Here is a 23,912-nt window from a genome sequence, read left to right on the forward strand (position 1 = left end):
CTTAGCCAATAGGCTAAACACTCACTGCTTGCCATTTGCCCTAAAATACAAACTCCAACAGAGACGTGTTGTCAGAATATCATCGTACATAGAATATTCTCCTGTACTCTGGTATAAATAATTTAGAGATGATTTAAAGGACACAATGATATGCCTAGGTAATATGCAAATAACACACCATTTTACATAAGAGACTTGAGCATTCGCAGATGTGGGTTTCTAAGGGAATCCTAAAACTCACTTATCATGATTCCAAAAGATACTAATGTTTGAGAATGTGGAATTTAAGTATTCTTCATGAATGGCAATTGTTTTATTTAGCTATTAAAATCTATAAAAACTTAAAGGAAAAAAAAGTAAAATGCTTCCCCACATTCATTCACTAAAAATAAAAGAAACAAGCAATTGACTCAGGATTAGGCCATCAACCTACCTTATCACTTAGAGGTGGACGATTCATAGGACTAATTCCCTTTCGAAGTCCAGTTGCTTTCCTAGCTGCAAGTCCAGTGATAACTCCATAAGGACGTCTCTTTCCTGGCATCAATCTTCCTCTACGACTCAAACTAGACTTACCAAAACCTGTAGGATGGGCAGAAACAAGGAAGATCAAGTTAAGAATACAGTTGGAAACATCACAAAATACTCTACTTCAAAGGGAGCAGCATGTGAGCACTGTATTATTTATCTATTAATTTATTTGAAAGTCAGATACACCGAGAAGAGGAGAGACAGAGAGGAATATCTTCCATTCACTAATTCATTTCCCAAGCGGCCACAACAGCCAGAGCTGAGCCTATCCAAACCCAAGACCCAGGAGCTTCTTCTGCTGCAGGTGCAGGGTCCCAAGGCTTTGGGCCGTCCTCAACTGGTTTCCCAGGCCACAAGCAGGGAGCTAGATGGGAAGTAGGGCAGCCGGAACACTAACCAGAACCCATATGGGATCCCAGTGAATGCAAGCAAGGACGTTAGCTGCTAGACTACCACACCAGATCTGATCACTTTCCTTTTTAATTTTCATTGTTTACATATTATTTTGAATTACATTTCAAGTTAACATATTTTTAAAAAATAAATTTTGGGGGCCAAAATAGTGGCTAAACAGACTGATTCTCAAGCACTGGCATCCCATGCAGGCACCAGTTCATGTTCCAACTGCTCTACTTCCCATCTGGCTCCTTGCTTATGGCCTAGGAGACCAGCAGAGGATGGCCCAAAGGTCCTGGGTTCCTGTACCCATGTGGGAGACCCAGAGCAAACTCCTAGCTCTGCATCAGCTCAACTGCAACACTGCGACCACCTGAAGAATGAACCAGCAGATGGAAAGTCTTTCTTTCCTTCTCTGTAAAATCTGCTTTGCCAATAAAAATAACTAAATGTTTTTAAATCAGTCAATTATATATATATGCCTATGTGTATATATATATATATTTTCTTTTTTTTAAGGTAAAATGCAGCATGACAGAGAAAAAGGGAGAGAGAGATCTTCTATCCTCTGGCTCATTCCCCAAATGGCTACAAGGGCAGGGGCTGGACCAGGATCAAGAACTCCATCCAGGTCTACCAGGATGGTGGCAGGGACCCGTGCACCTGTGCCATATTTTGTTTTCCTGGCAGGCATATTAGTAGGAAACTGGATGGGAAACAGAGCAGCTAAGACTTGAGCCTGGTGGCTTTATGGGATCCATGTCACAGGTACCATCTTAACCGACCACACCACAGTATAATCCTAAAATATCTCATTTTTAAAAAAGACTTATTCTATTTTTATTTGAAAGGCAAAGTTGCAGAGAGACCTCCCATCCACTGGTTCACTTCCCAAATGTCAGCCAAGCTGGAGATGAACCAATCCTCAATCAGGAGCTTCTTCTGGATTTCCTACATGGGTGCAGGGGTTGAAGCACTTGACCCATTGTCTGCTGTTTCCTGGCCATAAGCATGGAGCTGGATGGGAAGTGGAAGAGCCAAGACACAAACCAGCACCAATATGGGATGCTGGTACTGCAGGCAGAGGATGAGCCTAATATGCCACCATGCCAGCCCCTATTTTTATTTGAAAGGCAAATGTACAGAGAAGGAGAGACAGAGAGTTGTTCAATTCACTGGTTCATGCCACAAATGGCTGAGAAACCAGAACTGAGTTGGTCTGAAGCCATGAGCCAATAATCTGCTCTCGGTCTCCCACACAGGTGCAGGGGACCAAGCACTTGGGGTACCTTCCACTGCTTTCCCAGGTGCACCAAAAGGGAGCTGCATCACAAGTGGATCAGCCAAGACTCAAACCTACATGGGATGTTGTTCCTGCTGGTGGAGGCTTAATTTACCACCCCACAGCATCAGTTTCACAAATAACATCTTAATAATTTCATGAAAACTGCTAAGTTCTGAGAGATAGTATAGTGGCATAGCACACTAATCCTTTCCCAGCAATGTCAATATTCCATGTGGACACTGATTCATGTCTCAGTTACCACACTTCCAATCCAGCTCTCTGCTTACGGCCTAGGAAAGCTACACATCCACATGGGAGATCCAGAGGAAGCTCCTGGCTCCTGGTTTTGAACTAGCTCAGATCTACCCATTGCAGCTATTTGAGAAATGAACCAACAGATGAAAGATCTGTCTCTCCTCTCCGTAAATCTGTCTTTCCAATAAAAAAAACAAAATAAATCTTAAATAAGTAAATACACCAACCTTTGTAAAAAAAAAAAAAAAGGCTATAGTTCTTGGAAACTGCGTAGGAATAACTACACATTTTGAAAACAATTGCTGTATAGTATTCTGTCACTGAAGGACACTCAAGCTTTTTAGGGTATTGAGTAACTAAATTATATTCAAGGCATGGCGTTAGAAAGACTTCATTTATTTGTCCAACACCTAAATATCATACAAAGCAGCTGCCAAGACCTCTCTGTCTTGTTTCTCTTGATTCCAACCACCATCTTCACTGATATAGAAATCTAGGGGCTTGCACTGTGTCTTAGCAAACTAAGCCTTTGCCTGAGGTACATACATTCTTTATGAATATCACTTCTAGTCCCAGCCACTCCACTTTAAGATTTACCTGTTTTTATTGGAAACGTAGATATACAGAGCAGAGAGACAGAGAGGAAGATCTCCCATCTGCCGATTCACTCTCCAATTTGCTGCAGTGGCCAGAGCTGAGCGATCTGAAGTCAGGAATCAGGAGCTTCCTCTGGGTCTCCTACATGGGTGCAGGATCCCAAGGATTTGGGGCATCGACTGCTTTCTCAGGACACAAGCCGGGAGTTGGAAGGGAACTAGAACAGCTGGGATATGAACCGGTGCACATTTGTGATCCTGGCGCATACAAGGCAGTCTTCAGCCATTAGACTACTGTGCTGGGCCGACCACTCTACCTCTGATCCAGTTTCCTGATAATGGTCTGAGAAAGCAGCAAAAGACGGCCTAAGGCCTTGGGCCCCTGCACCTATTTGAGAAACTTGGCAGAAGCTCCCAGTTCCAGGATTCAGATTGGCTCAGCTCTGCTACTGCAGCCCAGATGGAAAACCCCTGTCTTTCTCTGTCTCTCTCTGTAACTTGTTCAAGTAAGTAAATGTTAAAAAAAAAAAAAAAAGAAAGAAAAAAAAGAAAGAAATACAAACTTCGCTGAGCCAACCAGAAGTTAAGACAACCACACATCTCTTTACACATTCAGTAACAGGAGCAGCTGTTCTATTTTAGCTCCTGTCACATGTAAGCTGAGAATGCACAGGCACAAGCCCAATCTCATGAGATCCTAAGCTACCCCTAAGTATCATTTATCTCAAGGCTTAGATCATAACCTCCATAAAAAAGTTTTCCTCATTCCCGATTTACAGTTCATATTTTACCTTTTTCACTAAATCACCTATGACTTTCTAAGCACAAAATCTATATCTAAAGATCTATAATGCTATCCAAATTTTTCGTTTGGCATTATTTACACTCTACCCTTTCCACTATATTAAATTAACTCCTTGAAATGAAAAGTAGCAATTGTACATATGCAACCTTGCCAGCTCAGTGTATTTACTCGGTATTTAGTATAACAAATACATTTCTGGACTCCATGTATTCTGAACAGTTATTTAAAAATAATAATATAAAAATAACTAACCAGGGGCCTGGCGCAGTGGCCTAGAGGCTAAAGTCCTTGCCTTAAATGTGCCAGGATCCCATATGGGCGGCGGTTCTAATCCTGGCAGCTCCACTTTCCAGCTGCTCCCTGCTTGTGGCCTGGGAAACCAGTCGAGGATGACCCAAAGCTTTGGGATCCTGCACTCGTGTGGGAGACCCAGAAGCCATTCCGGCTTTGGATCAGCACAGCTCTAGCTACTGCAGTCACTTAGGGAATAAATCATCGTATGGAAGATCTTCCTCTGTCTCTCCTCCTCTCTGCATATCTGACTTTCCAATAAAAATCACTGCAATGGCGCAGTGGTTAAGGTCCTCGCCTTGCACACCCGGGATCCCATATGGGTCCCGGTTCTAATTCCGGGAGCCCTGCTTCCCATCCAGCTCCCTGCCTGTGGCCCAGTTGAGGAAAGCAGTCGAGGATGGCCCAAAGCTTTGAGACCTTGCACCCGCGTGGGAGACCTGGAAGAGGCTCCTGGCTTCAGATTGGCTCAGCTTCAGCCGTTGTGGCCACCTGGGGAGTGAATCATTGGACGTAAGATCTTCCTCTCTGTCTCTCCTCTCTGTATATCCGCCTTTCCAATAAAAATAAAATAAGTCTTAAAAAAAATTTAAAAACAGGAAAACTAACATATAAAATGCTGGACTGAACAAAATTTGTGAGAAATCTATGTACAATTCAATTAATGTCTATATTCATCAATGCTAGATACCTGTCACATTCATTTTGGCTTAGCTATTTAAGAAATTATACGGAAGAATCTCTTTTAATGAGTACATACACTCATAGACTATTTTGAGAATATGCCATTATATTATCTATTGAACAGAATTATGTTCAATCACTAGATATTACTTGTTATAATTTTCAATTTATAGAATAAAAATTAATTTAGAAACTAATTTGTCAGATTTTTTAAAGACTTACTTATTTATTTTTGTTGGAAAATTAGATTTACAAAGAGGAGAGACGGAAAGATCTTCCATCCACTGGTTCACTCCTCAAGTGGCTACAACAGCTGGGGCAGAGCTGATCTGAAGCCAGGAGCTTTTGCCGGGTCTTCCACATGGGTGCAGGGCCTCAAGACTTTGGGACATCCTTGACTGCTTTCCAAAGTTACAAAAAGGGAGCCAAAGGAAAGCGGAGCAGCAGGGACACGAACCTGTGCTAACATAGGATCCTGGTGTATGCAAGGCAAGGATTTAGCCATTAGGCTACTGTCCTGGGGCTGCACAGATATTTTTTTGAAAGGCAGTTACATGGAGAGAAGGAGAGACTTCCATCTGCTGGTTCATTCCCCAAATGGCCACAACAATTGGAGCTGCATGGATCTAAAGCCAGGAGCTGCCTTCAAGTCTCCCACATACATACAGGGGTCCAAGGGTTTTCTCCTGCTGGCTATTCAGGCCCTTACCAGGGAGCTGAGTCACAAATAGAGACAACAGGATTGAACCAGCACCTATATGGAATGTTAGTTCTACTGGAGGAGGCGTACCTGGTTAAACCATGGTGCTAGCCCTATCACATTTTTTATATACATAAAAAGAGGGATTTTTAAAAATTTGAATAAAGGTTTATTTTGATATAATTCCTAGAAAGGCTAATGAGTCATATATATCAATAGTGTTTAGCTACTATCTTTGGAACAAGATGACTGGTAATCTTGTCAGTCACTTACAAAGTAATGAAACTGTAGTTTTAGACTACATTTCAAGCTTTTAATTCTGAGTACAGCCTCTGGAGAGTTTAACAAACAGAAAGGATTAGGGTGATAAAATTAGGAGTTTAGAGGTTTTAGCTTATATACTGCTGAAGCAGGCACCAGATTTGTTTATTTGAAAGATCTACAGAGAGAAGGGGAGAGACAATGAGATCTTCCATCTACTGGTTCACTCCCCAAATGGTGCAATGACCAGGGCAAGGCCAGACCAAAAAAGTCAGGAGCCAGAAGTCTGTTTCAGGTCTCCTTGGTGGGTGCAGGGGCCCAAGCACTTGAGCTATCTTTTGCTGCTTTCCCCAAGCCATAAGCAGGGGAGCTGGATCAGAAGTGGAGCAGTGAGGGCATCAATCTATTTACATATGTGATGCCAGCACTGCAGGCAGCACTTTGCCACAATGCCAGACTTATAGATGATTTTCTATGCAGAATATTAACAGCAACTCCACACACATAAGGTTCTCATATAAAATAAGGAAGTTGCTTCCTATAACTTGGCAAAAGTAATAGATAGGATGTTTTAATTCAAATGAAAACAATTTTCTAGTAAAGAATTATCTCCAACAAGGGAAATACTCGTATATTACAAGGTGATAGTCACCAAACATATATAAACTATCATTAGTAATCCATCAGAACATCTGTTAAAAGAACATCCCGTTGGGAAGTTGCTAGGACCTTGATATGCAAGATTCTTCATAATTTTATACCCTAAATATAACAGACATAATATAACATAAAGGTGCAGAGGCCAGAACAGAAGAAAAGTAAGCAAACTGAAGCAAAATGAATCAATGTTTTTAAGAAATAATGTGGCACTGGAACCAGCACTGTGGCATAGCACTTAAGAACATCATATGTAGCACCAGCATCTCAAATGGGCACTAACATTTTTTGAGTCCCAGCTATTCCACTTCTGATCCAGTTCCCTGCAGATGGCCTGAGAAAAGCAGTGGAAAACATCTCAAGTGCCTGAGCCCTACACCACATAGGAGACCTAGATGAAGCTCTTGGTTTTGGCCTGGCTCAGCCCTGGCCATGACGTCTATTTGTGGGGGTGAAACAGTGGAGGAAAAATCTGTCTCTTACTCTCTATAAATAATTTATTCAACTGAGTCTTTAAAAAGAGAAACAGTCAAGCCCAGCGCGGTGGCCTAGCAGCTAAAGTCCTCGCCTTGCATGCGCAGGGATCCCATATGGGCACCGGTTAGTGTCCCAGCTGCCCCAGTTCCCATCCAGCTCCCTGCTTGTGGCCTGGGAAACCAGTTGAGAACGGCTCAAGGCCTTGCATCCCTGTACCCACGTGGGAGACCCAGAAGGTGTTCCTGGCTCCTGGCTTCAGATTGGCGCAGCTCCAGCCGTTGAGGTCACCTGGGGAGTGAATCATTGAACAGAAGATCTTCTTCTCTGTCTCTCCTCCTTTCTGTATATCTGCCTTTTCAATAAAAATAAATCAACCTTTAAAAAATAAAAAAAAGTGGCACTGCTTATTATATTTCTAGGATTTAAGCAAAAATTTGAGAGCTAATACAAATTACAAAGAGTACTTATGGGGGCGGTGGCTAGCACTGTGGCAAAGCAGATTAAGCCACTGATTCTAACACTAGCATCTCCTGTGGCTCCCAGGTGCTGCAGTTATAATACAGCTTCCTGCTAATGTGTCTGAAAGCAGCAAAGGCTTGGGCTCCTGCACCCACAGTGGAGATCGGGGAAAAGTTTAGCCCAACTCTGGCCATTGCAGCCATGTGGGGATTGAAGGAGCAGATAGAGGTCTCCCTGTAATTCTCCCACCACTCTCTCCATAGCAAATAAATCTTCAAATGTAACATAAATTTAAAATGTTATCTTAAAAACTAAAAAACAGAGAGTGTCATGGCACAGTGATTAAGGTCACCATCTGTAACGGCGGCTCTATTTCTAATCCAGCTTCCTGCTAACAGTCTGGGAAAAGTGGCAGAGGAAAGCATAAGTTTGGACCCCTGTCACACATCTGGGCAACCTGGAAGTAGTTCCTAGCTCCAGGCTTCAAGTGTGGCACAGCCCTGATCCCTGCAGCCATCTGGGAAGAAACTAACAGATAGAAAATCTCTTTCTCTCCAACTCTTTCAAATACATATATCTTTAAAAATAAAATAGAAGGAGCAAAGAAAGGAGAGGAGGGCAACGTGTGTTGGGGAAAGGATGGTAAATGGCAAGGAAGGAGGGAGGGAGGGGGGGCAAATATTATTAGAATTGTATCTGTTAGGGACTGGCACAGTGGCATGGTAGGTTAGGCCTCAATTGTGATGCCTGTACCCTATACTGGCTGCTCCACTTCTGATCCAGCTCCTTGCTAATGCTTGGAAAAGCAGTGAAGCACAGCCCAGGTCTTTGGGCACACCTGGAAGACCTGGAGAAGGTTCCTAGGTTCAGATCAGCTCAGCTCCTATCACTGCAGCCATTTGGGGAATGAGCCAGTAGATGGATAATCTCTCTCCCTCTCTGTAACTCTGCCTTTTAGCCTTCCAAATAATGATAGGGGGAAAAAAAAAAAAAAAGAAAGGTTGCCTTTTCTATGAGGTAGCCTGGACATCATTCATTCTTTAAAGAATTATCTCTGCAAACTATATTAAATATGTGAAAAACAAAAATTTTAAAAATTAAGAGTTCTAATGCATTCAAATTTTAGCATAAGCTAAAGATAGTATATTATGAACCCACAAATAACAGTTTTTCACTATAGCTTATGTACAAAACTCACCAGAAGCCTGTTGGATCCCCCACCGTGCTTTCATTCTGAATTGTCGAGCACCACTCTGCTGGAGTCTTCTATTTAGTCTTGGAAAATTCTGCTTCTTTCCTTCCTTTCGATTCAATTTGATGATATCATCTATAATGGATGAAATGTCATAGTTTTTTATTTTGATTTAATGATGCAATTACTCAGTCTCATTTTCTAACTAATATATTCCCACAATTCCATTATTAATATTATTTCTTTCCTAATAAACACAGATAAACAAAATAAATAAAGTTAAGGTCATTACTTTTAAAAGATGGTAATATTTCTATAAAAACCAATATAGGTCAAAATATAAACTTAAAGACCAATTCTCTGTCACAGTGAATAAAGTCCTCTGCCTGCAACGCCAGCATCCCACATGGGAGTCGGTTCAAGTCCTGGCTACTCCACTTCCACTCCAGCTCCCTGCTAACGGCCTGCCATATGGGAAGTGAATTTTTTTCTCCGTCTCTCCCTTTCTCTGTAATTCTTCCAAATAAATAAAATTTACTTAAAAGACCAATTTTCTGAATTCACCTCAATTCCACTAGCATTTCCTAAACAAATAAGGACAACTAATCCACAAAAACATTTCAAAAACTGGAAAGTTGCAATTAAAAGATAAGTTTATTTTTGAGCAAAAAAGCCTAAATTCCACATAATTTTCTGGAATATGCATTTTCCATGAAATTTGTGACATATCCTCATAGTGTCTAGGTAGGTGATAAACAGAACAAAATGAAGTATGACTCAAGCTCTCAACAAATCTGAAATAACTTATGAAGCAGATAAACAAATAGCAAACACCAAATTAAGCCAAATTAAGCCAATGCCATAATAAAGGTACACTGGTTTACTCCCAGATGGCCTTGCCAATCAGGGCTGGGCCAGGATGAAGCCAGGACCCAGGAACTCACATGTGAGGAGTGCTAAATATCTGCTTCCCCTAAGGTTCACACTCTAGATTCTCCACCAATCCGCTGTAACCTCACAACCCTGTTTACCACCATTAACCTCAGGGCACTGTACCTGACAGCCCTGACCACCAGTCCCTTGTAGCCCGTATCCCTGGTACCCGCCCACAGCCCTAACCAACAATCCCTACTCTTCTATTCCCAATAACTGCTGCCAGAGAGAGTACCTAAATACTCTCTCTTTTCTCCTCTCTCTCTGCCTTCACCTCTTTCCCACTGCCACCTTGCCCGCTGGAATAAAGATCTCCTATGTGACTCACTTCATCTATGTTTGGGTTTGTGGCTCAAATTCCTAACAATGTAGGTCTCACACATGGGTGGCCCGAACCCAAACGCTACAGCCATTTTTTGAAGCTGCCTTCCCAGAAACAGTGGTAGAGAGCTGGGTTGCAAATGAAATAGCAGGGACTCGAACTGGTAGTCCAATATGGGAACCAACTTTTTAGGACATACTTTAACCTGCTGTACCACAGCCCCCGACCAACAACACTTAAAACACCTTAAACCTGTATAATTTTGATGACAGGTAAATAAACCAAGAAACTGCACAACTGACTCAAAACTTTACAAAATGAAATAGCCTCAATTATCTTTTCCAAATTACTCTAACCACAGAAATAATCTATACCACTTTCATTATGCTTCATCTTTTCTGAGGTCAGAGAAGGAAATACAATAGATCATATGGATCCTCTATAATACATTTTTTTAAATTATTTTTTATTGGAAAGTCAGATATACAGAGAGGAGGAGACAGAGAGGAAGATCTTCCATCTGATGATTCACTCCCCAGGTGACCTCAACGGCTGGAGCTGCACCAATCCAAAGCCAGGAGCCAGGAACACCTTCTGGGTCTCCCACGTGGGTACAGGGATGCAAGGCTTTGAGCCGTCCTCAACTGATTTCCCAGGCCACAAGCAGGAGCTAGGACATGAACCAGTGCCCACTTGGGATCCCAACACATTCAAGGTGAGGACTTCAGCCACTAGGCTTTGGCACCAGGCCCTGTAATATGCTTTAGGAGGCTGGCATTATTCCTTGGCAAGTTATGCCACGATACATCCTATTAGAGTCCTGCTCTGAGTCCCAGTTGCTCCACTTCCAACCTAGCTCCTTACTAACACACTAACTCAAATACTTGGGCTCTCTGTCACCTACAGGGGAGACTTGGCCAGAATTCTAGACTCCTGGCCTGGGGCTACCACCACTTGGGGAACGATAAAAGATCTGTCTCTCCTCATCAAATATCTTTCAAATAAAACATCTTAAAAAACTTTAATTTGCCAAAGTACTTTGTTGTCTCCTTTAGGTCCAACTGTAAGAGGTCAGTAAAGTTGAAGACACTCAAAACAACAACACCCAAAACAAAACAAACAAAAAACTAGAAAAGATGGGCCGGCACTGTGGCACAATGTATTAAGCTGTCACCTGAAGAACCAGAAACCTGTATGAGCAACAGCTGCTCTATTTCTCATCTAGCCCCCATAAAGGCACCTAAAAAAGAAGCAGAGGATGGCCCAAGTTCTTGGGCTCCTACACCCATGTAGGAAATCCAGAAGGAGCTTCTGGTTCTTGACTTCATCCTGGCCCAGTCCCAGCTATTGTAGCCATTTAGGAAGTGAACCATCAGACGGATGACCTATCTGTCTCTCCTCCTTTTTCTCTCTGCTTTTCAAATAACTAATAAAACTTAAGAAGAAAAAAAAAAAAGATCCAAGGGGTTGGCATAAAGGTTTAATAGGCTAATCCACTGTCTTGCAGCTCTGGTATCCCATATGGGCACTGAATCAAGTCCTTGATCTATCTCCCTGCTTATGGCTTACCTAAAAAGTAACAGATGATGACCCAAGTCCTTGGGACCCTACCCCCATGTGGAAGACTCGCAAGAAGCTCCTGGTCCGAGTTTAGCACTGGCTCAGCTCTGCCCATGGTGGCTACTTGGGAAGTGAACCTGCAGATGGAAGATCTCTTGTCTATCCGTTCTGCAAATTTGCATTTCAAATAATAGATCTTTCAAAAACAAAAAAAACGGGGGGTTTAAGAGTACCATGTTAAATTCTAAATGAACAGAAAGGAAACGGGGAGACACCAATTACAAAACCTTTTTTTTGAAAAACAAAAAAGGTTTGTTTATGGGAAAGGCAAATTTACAGGGAGAAGGAAAGACAGAAAGATCTTCACTATCCAAATGGCCACAACAACCAGAGCTGAGCCAATTGGATGCCAGGGGCCAGGAGCTTCTTCCTGGTCTCCCATGCAGATGCAGGGTCCCAAGGCTTTGGGTGGTCCTCTGCTGCTTTCCCAGGCCACAAACAGGGAGCTGGGTGGGAAGTGGAGCTGCTGGGAGAGGAACCAGCACCCAAATGGGAAACTGGCACTTAGGGGTGAAGAATTAGCCAATTGAGCCAAAATACCAGCCCTGAAAGAAGACTTTCTGGTATTTAAAAAAAATGTATATTTGAAAGGCAAAGTGAAAAAGAGACTGACAGCTATCTCTGATTTGCTTATTCACTCCCAAAATGCCTCCAACAGCTGGGTTCAGGAACTCCATCTGGACATGTCACACAGATGGCAGGGACCCAAGTACCTGAGCTATTATCTACTTCTTTCCATGATGTGCACCTGTGGAAGCTGGTTTGCAAGTAGGGGTGGGACTTCAGTCTAGGTATTCTTATATGGGATGTGGGGAGGTGGTTTATCATGCTGCGCCACCAGCACGCTTGCTCCTAACTTCACTGTTTTTCAAATACAGACCTAAACATAGGATCTAAACATAACTAAAAAAGTAAAGCATACTGTATATGAAACTGTTTTATAAACACTTTTCAAGTCCTCAAATTAAATAATCATGGCAGAGAAGGCTTTCCAATCTAAAAATGTACAGATAGAGTATTAAGAATAAGCTCCCTTGCCATGAACTATACCCCACAGGATATTTTCTCATAGTACAGAGGTACACACCATAACAGAAGCAGTTGAGTACTAACAGACATTATTCTGATTATAAGTCCATTTAATTTTAACAACAATTTTATTTCCAAAATATTTATTTATTTGTTGGAAAGGTAGATGTACAGAGAGGAGAGACAAAGATCTTTCATCCACTGGTTCACTCCCCAAACGGCTGCAACAGCTGGAGCTGAGTCAATCTGCAGCCAGGAACCAGGAGCATCTTCTGGGTCTCCCACATGGGTGCAGGGTTCCAAGGCTTTGGTCCATTCTCTATTGCTTTCCCAGGCAATAGATGGGAGAGTTGAATGAAGTGGAGCAGCTGGGACACGAACCTACATCCACACAGGATCCCAGTGCTTACAGAAGAGGATTAGCAATCGAGGCATTGTGTTGGGCCCTGATAATCCTATCAATCAGATACCATAATATCCATTACGTAACTGAGCCATAAAGAGGCCAGTAAAGCTGATATTCTCTATGTATAATCATTTGAACTAGTAGTGCCACTGTTTTGATTTTTTAAAAGGCAAATCAGATTCTAAAACCCCCACAGCAATATTCACAAAACATAATAATTTTCTATATTAGATGATGAAATCGGCATGACATTGCTGTAAAATGGTTACCAAAAAAAAAAGCAACTGATAGCTGGTCACCATGTCCCTGCGAGGACAGAAAAGAGAACACGCTCTATTTTAGCCTTCCCACAACTCTGCAATTCTAACTCAAACACAACTACCCCTCCACTTCCATCATTTGAACAACCAAATCACGAAACCTAACACATACAAAAATCTCACAAGGCTAAAAAATAGTATACTGGCTATGAAAATATATACATGTTTAATACATCCCTACAGCTGCAGTTTGGGGCTTTAGAGCCAAACCCTGGATTCCTGACTCACCACTTATTCCTATGACTTTACACAAGTTATTCCTTGGTCTTCTGTAAAATGGGAATAACAACAGTCTGTGTAGGAGTAAAGGTAAAATACCGTGCTTGCTATGCAGACTACTGTCCCAAGAGGTTCACCTTCTCACAGAGGCAGCGAAATACCCTGTCCACAATCATGAGGCTATAAGCCCTCTGACTCCCTTCACCACTACCAGAACAAATCTCAAAAAGAGTATTTTGACTATACACTGAGTTCATGTTTCCAAGTGATTGGTTTAGTGCCTGGCAGTTAGCACTCTGAATATTCATAAATACACTCTGTCTTGGCATTGACTCAAAAAGATGCCTTGTTAGAGCTCGGTACTGACTCGCACCGCAGCAAGAAGTAAAGCAAGCCTTGCAGCGAAAAACCACAAATTCTAGCAATATTTTCAGGTATAACTTGTGGCGATCCTAGAAACCAAAAAATCTTTGTCTTTGGACCAAACTGTCTCGATAAAAACAACTTAAGAGAAAGATGTACGGAAAGAAATAAAGACCAAATGGGAGGCTTCCAAGAAGATGACGCTACATTATCTCGCCCTTGGAAAAAGGTGGCAACTCTGAACCCCATAGTAGGTACTTTTCAAGTATTTGAAAATCCTTAGAAGGGGGAAAAAAAAAAAACCCGAAAAGCCACCGAAGGAGCTGATCTAAAAGCCAGCTCAGACACAGGTGGGACCGGGGCCGCCCAGCTGTCTCTGCAAGGGACACCCCACCGCTCCTGGGGGGGCCGGCTTTCCCCGACGCCCCCGCGCACTTTCGCCTTCACTTTTCTCGGTGAACTTAACCTGTTCGAGGCCGTGCTCGGTCGCCTAAGGCACGGCCTATTTAACACCTCTGACGCCGTCCGCGTCCCCCACCCGCTCGCTCGCTGTCTTCTGACAGTTGCCAGCGTCGGGCTGCCGAGCGCTCGTGGCCCCGGTCAGCAACGGCCGGCGTGGGGCGAAGGCCTGGGCTGGACACGGCCATGCCCACCCGAGTCCCCTTCCGTTGTCATCAGCATGGGTCGGGATCCTTCTCGGACTCAAGCCCGGCTCTCCAAAACCATTTCTCTCCCTCCAACCCCCGTAAGAAGGGCGTGCGTCGGACCCTTCCCCCTCGCTCGCGACACTGCCCACAGCGAACTCGCTCTCGAGGCCACGCCACACGGACTTCTTCCTCACAAAGAACCGCTGGGAAGCCGCAGGCGGTAGCGCCCCCCGGGGTCGGGGGGAGACGTACCCCGCCGACCGACCCTCCACCCCCGCGGCGCCTCCCCTTCCTCCCCGCTCCCCTCAGCCCCACCTCGGACCACGGCCCCGCCGAGGGGCCGCCCGCTGCCCCGGACACCCCCCGCGCGCGCGGTTTCGCCCACCCGGAAGAAAACTCGCTCGGCAACTGCGGCCAACCGCCCCTTCCTCCCCTCGCAAACCGCACCTCTTGATTCCACCGACGCCCTCCCCCCACTCCCAACTCGGTCCAACTCGGCCCCTCACCCAAAGACATATCAATTTTGTCGAGGTTCTCATTGCTGCGGACTTTGGGCGGCGGCGTTGGGGTCGCCATGCCTCCCACTAACCGAGTACCAAACCGGTTCATGGCCGGAGACAGCGCTGGAACCGTCGGCGGGGAAGGCCGGAGCCGGAGGCCTGCCACCTCCCACTCAGGCACGCAGACTAGCTGCACTGAGGGAGCGCGCACGCGCGCCCGCCGCGTCCTCGCCCTCCGCCCGCGGCGGCGAGCGCGAGCCGGGGCTACCGAGACGCGCGGCTGGCAAGAGCGGCGCCGCGGCGGACTGGCTCCTAGCGGCCCTCGCCGGACGGGTCCGAGCATTGCAGCCGCCGCCGTGCGCGGGCGAGGGTCGCTGCTCCAGCGCCTCAGACGCTCCCGGACGCAGGATGCCAGACCCCGAGCACCTCAGAATCGTGCGGTAAAGGAGGGCTTTCGTGGCCTTTCTAGTCCCTTCTGCTGCAGAAAGGCTGCCTCATGCCTGAGTCCCCACGAACCTTGCCCGCCCCGCTGCAATGCAGCTTCGGAAGGCTGGAGAGACCCCTTGGATCTTAGGGCGCAGCTCTGCGTACCCACTTGCCTGTCCCCGGCACGCTCCTGTACCTGCGGCATGCCGAGTTGCCGCGTCTGGGCGCAAAGGCTCCAGTGACAGTTCTTGCGTCACCTTAATAAAAGTAGGTGCGAACCTTTCCCGCATCTGCCCCTTTTCTCAGTCTGCACTCCAAAACATTGGACGTGATACTAAACGCCTCATGAGACCTCACCGACCCCTGGGAGGGGTAAGTACCTCTGCTTCTTTAGCTGCATTTTTCTTTAATTCGTATGTGTTGGGTCTTGATAAGATTGCTTTTCTTTCTGAGCATCCCTACAGGAAAACTTAATGGTTGATGAATTCCTACGTTAACTTTTTTCTTTTTCTATTCGAAAAATCGGACGTTACCCCGTTTATTCTCCGAGCTTCATTGTGGAAGCATTTTAAGGTTGTGTGATCCACCTGACAGCTTAAAACGGAAACATCTGCATCTCAGGAAAAAAGCAAGGGTGGCTCCTCTGTCCCTGTGGAAATCTCGGCTACCATTCTCTGGTTTTGGCATAGAAACAGGCCAGATGTGCAGTGCCCTAACGTGTCTCAAACATCACAGGAGCCTATTGCTTAATTTAGTCACGTCACAAAGTCATGCAGGTTTCAACGTCCAACCCCATGACACGTTTTACTATTTTTCACCTGGGGATCCCGTGTCTGGAAATCTTTTTTATTGTGTACGTTGTGATTATTAACAGCTTATCTTCCAATTTTTATTAGCCAAAAATATCTGTCGCAGTTCCCCTTTTCATATTTGAATTCAAAACAAAGATTACGAAGACAATTTTGGGGGACAGGTCACCTTTGGCAATCAAAGTAAATGCAAATGTCTTTTCCTAATTGCAGCATGGATAGAACCAAAACCCATCACATAGTTAAATTTCCAGTTGAGCTTTTTTTGGTGTGTGTGTTTCTGGGTAGTCTTTTGTTATGTTTTGTTTTATCTTTTTTATTTTTTTAAGATTTATTTTTTATTGCAAAGTCAAATATACAGAGAGGAAGAGAGACAGAGGAAGATTTTCCATCCAATGATTCACTCCCTAAGTGACCGCAATGGCCAGAGCTGAGCCAATCCAAAGCCAGGAGCCAGAAACCTCCTCTAGGTCTCCCACACGGGTGCAGGGTCCCAAGGCCCTGGACCATCTTCCATTGCTTTCCCAGTCCACAAGCATAGAGCTTGGATGGGATTCTAATCCCGGGCCGGGATTAGAATCAGTGCTCATATGGGATCCTGGCGCTTTCAAGGTGAGGACTTAAGCTGCTAGGCCATGGTGCCGGGCCCATGGGTAGTCTTATACTAAGGAAATGTCTGTTTTTTACTAGGCTTTTGGAAATATTGTAAGCAGCTCCTTATCCTAAAAGGTCAAGAGTTTTCTGTCCTGTGATAAAAACATAGGCATATAGGAAAATGAATCAACCTAGGACACATTTACCCAGGAGGTAACCTCCATCCCTCTGTGGTTTGCTAAGGTACTTACTTAAAATAAGGAAGCTTAATTATATTACAATATTGCTAGGAAGTTTGCGTATATCTCCAAATGCCTAGTAAAAATCAGATTTCCCTTTTCGCCTCCATCTTCCTTCTGCTCTACGTGAAGGGGCCCCAGGAGTGGATTTTCCAATAAAGCTTCCGTTACAACTATGGATAACTTGCTGGTATTATTCCACCAGCAGGCGGGCAGTCAGTAGTCATCATCTAACATTTGGTGCTGGAACCCAGGAAGGGGTGCAAGGGCTCCCTGAATTGGTTGAGCCCCCCTCTCTCTCTTCCCACCTCTGAGCCGTCAGCCCCAAGGCCTTTGCCTGCTGCGAAAAGACAGGCAAGCCCCTCCTCTCTGCTCCTCCTGTCCCGAAAAGTACTCCCCAACCTCCTGCAGACCTCCCAACCATGTGCACGTGGTCTGCCTGTCCTGAGCCCTCAATGAGATGGGGGACGCCCTGGTTGCTGACCGGCTCCCACTGATCCAGGGCCCTCAGTGGAGCTTCGGATGTCCCCCCAATGACCAGCCCTCTCGTTCCCCACTAGTCTGAATTTCAAAGAGGGGACACCCTCTTTGCCCCACTAGTCTGAATTTCAAAGAGGGGACACCCTCTTTGTGTTTCGATTATCAGTGAGATACTTTATCAGGATAGGACAGGTAACAAAATGTCCTAAGCCGAAGGCCCCTAAACCCCCTTAGAATGTTTACTGGCCAGTTTTAAAACTCTGGGTCTGGGCCAGGACTTAAACTGAAAAACGCCTTGTCCATTTTTCAGCTGTGTCCTGGCCATAGTATCTGTTGGACAACGGCTCCCAGTGGCTGGTGGAAGGCATGTTTGACTTTCAGATCTTCACGGAATTTGGTAATTTCTGTGGTTGCGAGGGTAAATGGTCTGAAGATCCCTACGTGGACACTTTTTGGAGTCTCCACTCTTGCCCTTCCCTGTGCTCCTTGTCTCCAAAGGATCTCTTGGACTTTCACCTAACCACACCTTTTCCGAGGTGCCAGAACCTTTAGGACTCACCCCGACTGCCTCTTCTCCTCCCCCACCTGCTCTGCCAGCTTCCCTTCAGGTCTTTCTCTGAGCCTTCGGCCCATCCACCTCTGCACTTTACCTCTCCAGTCCCTCCACCGTGTTCCGAGGTCACTGCCTCTTTGGTCACCTCTTCTCCACTTCCGGTCCTTCTGTCATGTTTTCCTGAGTCCCTCTTCACTTCCTGAGTCACCCTGGATTGCAGTGTCACCTTTGCTTCACCTTCTATTTCTCCACCAAAGTTCCCAAACTCTTTTCCTCCCACCCCTCCCTTATTCTATCTACTCCCACTTATTCCACCTATCTCATCCTTCTCTTTGTTCCTCCTTTTTCCCACTGTGTGGAGGATCCTTGCTGCACAGAAGGTCCCTGTCCTTGGCCAAGGACCTCTCTGACCTCTCTACCTCTCATTTTCCCCGGTTTATCCTCCCCCACTCAGAACCTTCCTTCTCCATATCCTTCACGTCCTGCGTAGATACCATGTTCCCGAGCCCTTTCTTTCCACTTCCTGCTCTGAGCCATCTTCCCAGCTCCTCATTTGCCATTTTGCCTTCCCCTTCCATGTGACAGGACCCTGTCCACCATCTGGCCTATCTCCTGCATGTGGTAGGACCCCATCCACCATCTTGCCTTTTATCATGTGGCAGAACCCTGTCTACCATCTTGCCTTTCTCCTTTTCACCCGCTGCCTAAACTGCTCTCCTTTTTGGGTTCTTCTGACTTAACCCCAATAATGCCTGTTACCTTGCTGCTACTGCTGCAGCTACACTGACTGGTTTTAACTCTTTTTTTTCTTTTCATCATCCCTACCCACACCCCTTAGCTGAGAGAGGTGGGGTAAAAGATAAAATAATTAATGTCTATTTTTTAAAAATCAGAGATTTCCTCCAAGATAAGACTATTCAAGCTCTCAGGGGGGAAAAAAAAAGCCCTGGTTCTTTATTTTTAGCTGAAAGGCTAACTCTGGGTGGTTCTTGAGTTTTGTTCATACTATACGCACTAGAGGTACTTTTTTTTTTTTAAGTTATTTACTTATTTGAAAGGCAGAATGACAGAGACTGGGAGAGACAGGGAAAGATCTTCTGTCGGCTGGGTCACTCCCCAAGTGGCCTCGATAGCCAGGGTTGGGCCAGGCCAAGCCAGGAACCAGGATATCCATCCAGATCCTCTGTGTGAGTGGCAGGGACCTGAGTCATCATAGCTTTTCACTTGCTTTGCTCCCCATGTGATCTTGGGATAGTCACCAAGTCTTATACATGATTACATACATGGATTTCTTTCTTTCTCCAAAATAAAATGGGTGGGACCAAGGTTAAGCCACTGCCTGAAGTGTCTGCATCCCGTATTGAAGCACCTGGATTCTAGTGCCAGCTCCACTTCAAGTCCAGCTTTCTGAAAGTGTGCACCCTGAAAGGCAGAAGGTGATGGTCCAAGGAGTTGGGTCCCTGCCAGCCATATGATTGACTTGATAAGTTATCAAAACACCAAGCATCTTGCAAGCCCAACCTTGGTTGTTGCAAGCATTTGGAGATTGCACTAGTAGACCAAAGATTTGTCTCTGTCTCCCTTTCTGCCTTTCAAATAAAAAGCAGAAATAAATAAACATTCATAGGATCAGCGTGGTGACATTATAGGCTAATCCTCTGCCTGCGGTCCCAGCATCCAATATGGGCACTGCATTTAGTCCTGGCTGTTCCACTTCTGATCTAATGCCTGCTTATGACCTGGGAAAACAGTGGAAGATGGTTCAAGTCCTTGGGCCACAACACCCACATGGGAGACCTGGAAAGAAGCTCTGGGCTCTTGGCTTCAGATCAGCTCAATTCTGGCTGTTGCAGCCATTAGCAGAGTGAACCAGCAAATGGAAGATCTCTCTGTCTCTCTTTCTCTATAAAATCTGCCTTTCAAATAAAAATAAGTAAATTTTTTTTAAACAATAAGTATTCAAAATAAACCTGCCTTTTTTTTAAAAAAAAAAACACTTATTATTATTATTTTTTTTTATTGGAAAAGGCATGGATATACAGAGAGGAGGAGAGAGAGAGGATCTTCAGTCTGATGAGTCACTCCCCAAGTGACTGCAGTGGTTGGTACTGTGCCAATCAGAAGCTGGGAACCAGGAGCTCTTCCAGGTCTCCCACACAGGTGCACAGTCCCAAGGCCCTGGGCCGTCCTCCACTGCTTTCCCAGGCCGCAAGCAGGGAGCTGGATGGGAAGTGGAGCTGCTGGGATTAGAACCAGCGCCCATATGGGATCCTGGGCGTGCAAGATGGGGACTTCAATCACTACGTTATTGCGCTGGGCCCCTAAACCTGCCTTTTAATTCCTTTTTTAGTGGAATTTGTAAAGCACTTTCATCTTCAAAACAAGTAATGTTACTGAGTATGTAACATTAAGCTGAGTTATCCCTAAGATGTCTCGCAGTTGTAAGCTTCTCTAAGCACATGACATGTTTATCCATCTTGGCCTTGCTAACCAGAAATAACTTCTCCCCGTTTGTAGGAGTAAACTAAAGGGAGGAACCTTGGATAAGTCTTTCGTTTTATGGAAGAAAATTGATGCGTGTAGTGTTTGAATGCATTTTGTAATTCAAATGCATTAAACCCTCTCTATCAGCAATATAACAAAAATTTTCTTTCATTCGGGTCTTCTCCCTGAAACTGAAGCCCAGATCTCCTTAGCTCCAAAGGGACATGCCCTAGTATTTCATTAACAGTCCTAGCTGTTGTTTTTCACACTTCAGCTTTCCCCAGTGCTACGGATCCCAGAGTCTCAGAGCAATCTCCCAGATTCCAAAGGGAAAAACAAGAGGGAGGCATTGTCCAAAAAAAAAAAAATAGTAGTGTTACACAGAAAGCAGAATAGGGTTAGTTCAATGTGAATTTCAGATGAATACCATACAGTTGTTTAGTGTATGTTTCGGGTTTCAGATAAAGAAATTTCTTTTTCTTTTAAGATTGATTGATTTATTTGAAAGGTAGAGTTACAGAGAAAGAGGCAGAAATAAAACTATTCTCAGGTTCCCTCCCTAAATGACCACAATGGTCAGGGCTGAGCCAGGCTGAAGCCAGGAGCCTGGAACTTCCTCTAGGTCTCCTACATGGGTTCAGGGGCCCAAGCACTCCTGGACCATCTTCCATTGCTTTCCCGGGCACATGAGCAAAGAGCTGAATCAGACGTAGAGCAGCTGGGTCTTGAACTGGCTCTCATAAGGCATGCTGGCACCTCAGGCGATAGCTTTACCTGTTCTGCCACAGCCCCAATGCCAACTCCAGCTATTTTGTTTTAAATATAATATAGTTCATGTAATGTTTAAGATGTGTCTATATTAAACAATTTTCTCACTTCTATCTCTGTTTTTACAATGTGGGTAAAGGTCAGATCCCTTCAAAGGTAAAAATAGCTCTTACACACTTTACTCCTTAACCTTTGTTTGTTTCATGGACATTTTAAGTCCCTTTGAGATATACTAGATGACAATGCAGAATAAATCCTGAAAGTGTTTATTTTATACAGTGTGTGGAATCTATTACCTATGAAAACATCTCCAGAATCAGAATACTAAATAATAGCCATTAGTCCCAAAGGTTTGATTATGCTCATTTGCATTCCTTCCCCCTGCGAACTAACTAGGCAACCACTGATTTTTCTTTCTTTTTTTTTTAATTGCATTTCATTTTACAATGCCGTTTCATAGGCTCTGATATTCCCTTATCCCTTCTCTGAACCACTGATTTTTCTGTCACAACTGATTAATTCCCACTTTCTAGAAATTTACATAAATGGAATTATACAATATACATTTTCTTGGTGGATTGTTACTTAGCTTGCTTGTTTTCAACCTGTATGCCTTTTGTTTCTTTTCTTTTTCCTTTTTTTCCTTCTGTTTCTTTTTGTTGCCTTCTTGCACTGAGTGTGGACTCTAGGGCCATATTCAATCATAATAGTGAAGCTAAACATTTTTGCTTGTTTTCAACCCCAGGAGGTAAGCATTCACTTTCTCACAATTAAGTCTGATATTAGGGGTTTTTAGTAATTCATTCTCTTTCTTTCTTTCTTTCTTTCTTTCTTTCTTTCTTTCTTTCTTTCTTTTTTTTTTTGGTCAAGTTAAAGAAATTGCCTTCTACTCCCAGCTAGTTGAAAGTTTTTTTTAATCACAAGTGGATGTTGAAATTTAAGATTTTTTAAATTTTTATTGCAAAATTAGATATACAGAAAGGAAAATCTTCCATCTGAAGATTCACCCCCCAAGTGGCTGCAAAGGCCGGTGCTGCACTGATCTGAAGCCAGGAGCCAGGAACTTCCTCTTGGTCTTCCATGCGGGCGCAGGGTCCCAAGGCCCTGGGCTGTCCTCCACTGCTTTCTCAGGCCACAGGCAGGGAGCTGGATGGAAAGTGGAGTGGCCAGGATTAGAAGCAGTGCCCATATGGGATCCCGGCGGATGCAAGGCGAGGACTTTAGCCACTAAGTTTTGGCGCCGGGCCCTGGATATTGAATTTTATCTAATGGTTTTAATTCATCTAATGTGATAATCAAATCGTTTTATAAAATATTACGTTTATGGTGAATTAAATTGATTTTTCAAATATTTGATCTTGATTTTCAAATGTTGCATTGTGGAACTGACCAATTTGGTTATGTATTATCACTTTTTCTTAAAAAAGATTTTATTTATTTGGGCCCAGCACAGTTGTCTAGTGGCTAAAGTCCTCATCTTCATGGGTCAGGATCACATATGGGTGCCGGTTCATATCCCGGCTACTCCGCTTCCCATCCAGCTCTCTGCTTGTAGCCGGGGAAAGCAGTCAAGGACAGCCCAAAGCCTTGAGGCCCTGCACCCGCATGGGAGACCCAGAAGAACTCGTGGCTGCTGCTGGTTGGCTCAGCTATGGCCATTGTGGCCACTTGGAGAGTCAATCAGTGAATGGAACACCTTTCTCTCTGTCTCACCTTCTCTCTGTACATGCTAGGCTACTGCACTGGACCCAAAAATAAATAAATATTGCTAAAAATATTTTATTTATTTTACTTGAAAGTCAAAGATACAGAGGGAGAGGGAGCTACAGGGAGAGATCTTCCATCTACTGGTTCACTCCCCAAATGGCAGCCACTTCCAGAAGCCGGGCGCCAGGAACCTGAAGCCCCACCAGGTCTCTCACATGAGTGCTGAGGCCCAAGGCCCTGGACCATTCTCCACTGCATTTCCACAACACCAGCATGAAGCTGGATTTGAAGTGTAGCAGCTAAGACTAGAAACAGTGCCCATACTGAATGTAGATGATTAGCTTGCTACACCATTGTGCCTGCCTTGTATTATCACTTATATGATAGATTTGATTTGTTCATATTTTGTCAAGGATTTTGCCTTTGTATGAATGAGATTGATATGAAAATCTCCTTTTCTTGTAATATCTTCTCTCTGGTTTTCTAAACTTTCTAAAAATTTATGTATATGCTGATGTAATATTTAACGTACTAACATCATAAAGCTTTAAGATTGAATTATATAAAAGTATAATATGTATTAATTGGATACAACAACTAACCATTAATCGTGCTACTTACATCCCTCAAATTACTTAACTATACATTTTTATCTTTTCTGCTTTGTTCCATGCTACCCTGTTTGCCAGCATTTCTACTGAAATACTTTCCTGTCCCTCTTCTGTTCTGCAGGGAGACATTTTGAGATGGTGTAAATACTCTATTTCAGAAAAAATTTTAGCGGTGGCTTTAGTATTCACTAATGATTTTTGCCTGAATTATCTCGTACTGTGGTAGATGTGAAAACCCTCTGCATTCATTAGTTGACATTCTATTGTGAAAAAGAGGTTTTACTTCTCCTTTT

The 23,912-nt window shown here is 44.2% G+C and overlaps 1 protein-coding gene across 5 annotated transcripts in view; it reads right to left on the reverse strand.

Annotated features, from left to right (window-relative positions):
- LOC121171166 (UAP56-interacting factor) overlaps window positions 1-15,594 on the reverse strand; it is a 31,032-nt gene extending 15,438 nt beyond the window's left edge. For 2 of the 5 annotated variants that reach the window (XM_041002697.1, XM_041002695.1), the window contains exons 1-3: window positions 15,465-15,594; window positions 8,596-8,724; window positions 434-582 (exon numbers count right to left, since the gene is read on the reverse strand). In XM_041002697.1, the coding sequence (XP_040858631.1) occupies window positions 434-582; window positions 8,596-8,724; window positions 15,465-15,579 (393 nt within the window). In that variant the 5' untranslated portion in view covers window positions 15,580-15,594. Of the gene's footprint in view, window positions 1-433; window positions 583-8,595; window positions 8,725-14,954; window positions 15,156-15,464 lie in introns of those variants that run through there. The other 3 variants (XM_041002699.1, XM_041002696.1, XM_041002698.1) reach the window with 3 other exon arrangements.
- Between the last annotated feature and the right edge of the window lie 8,318 nt (window positions 15,595-23,912).

The sequence above is a fragment of the Ochotona curzoniae genome, unplaced genomic scaffold (assembly GCF_017591425.1).
Source record: "Ochotona curzoniae isolate NIBS_2020 unplaced genomic scaffold, NIBS_Ocur_1.0 scaffold_2587, whole genome shotgun sequence".
Lineage (NCBI taxonomy): Eukaryota > Metazoa > Chordata > Mammalia > Lagomorpha > Ochotonidae > Ochotona > Ochotona curzoniae.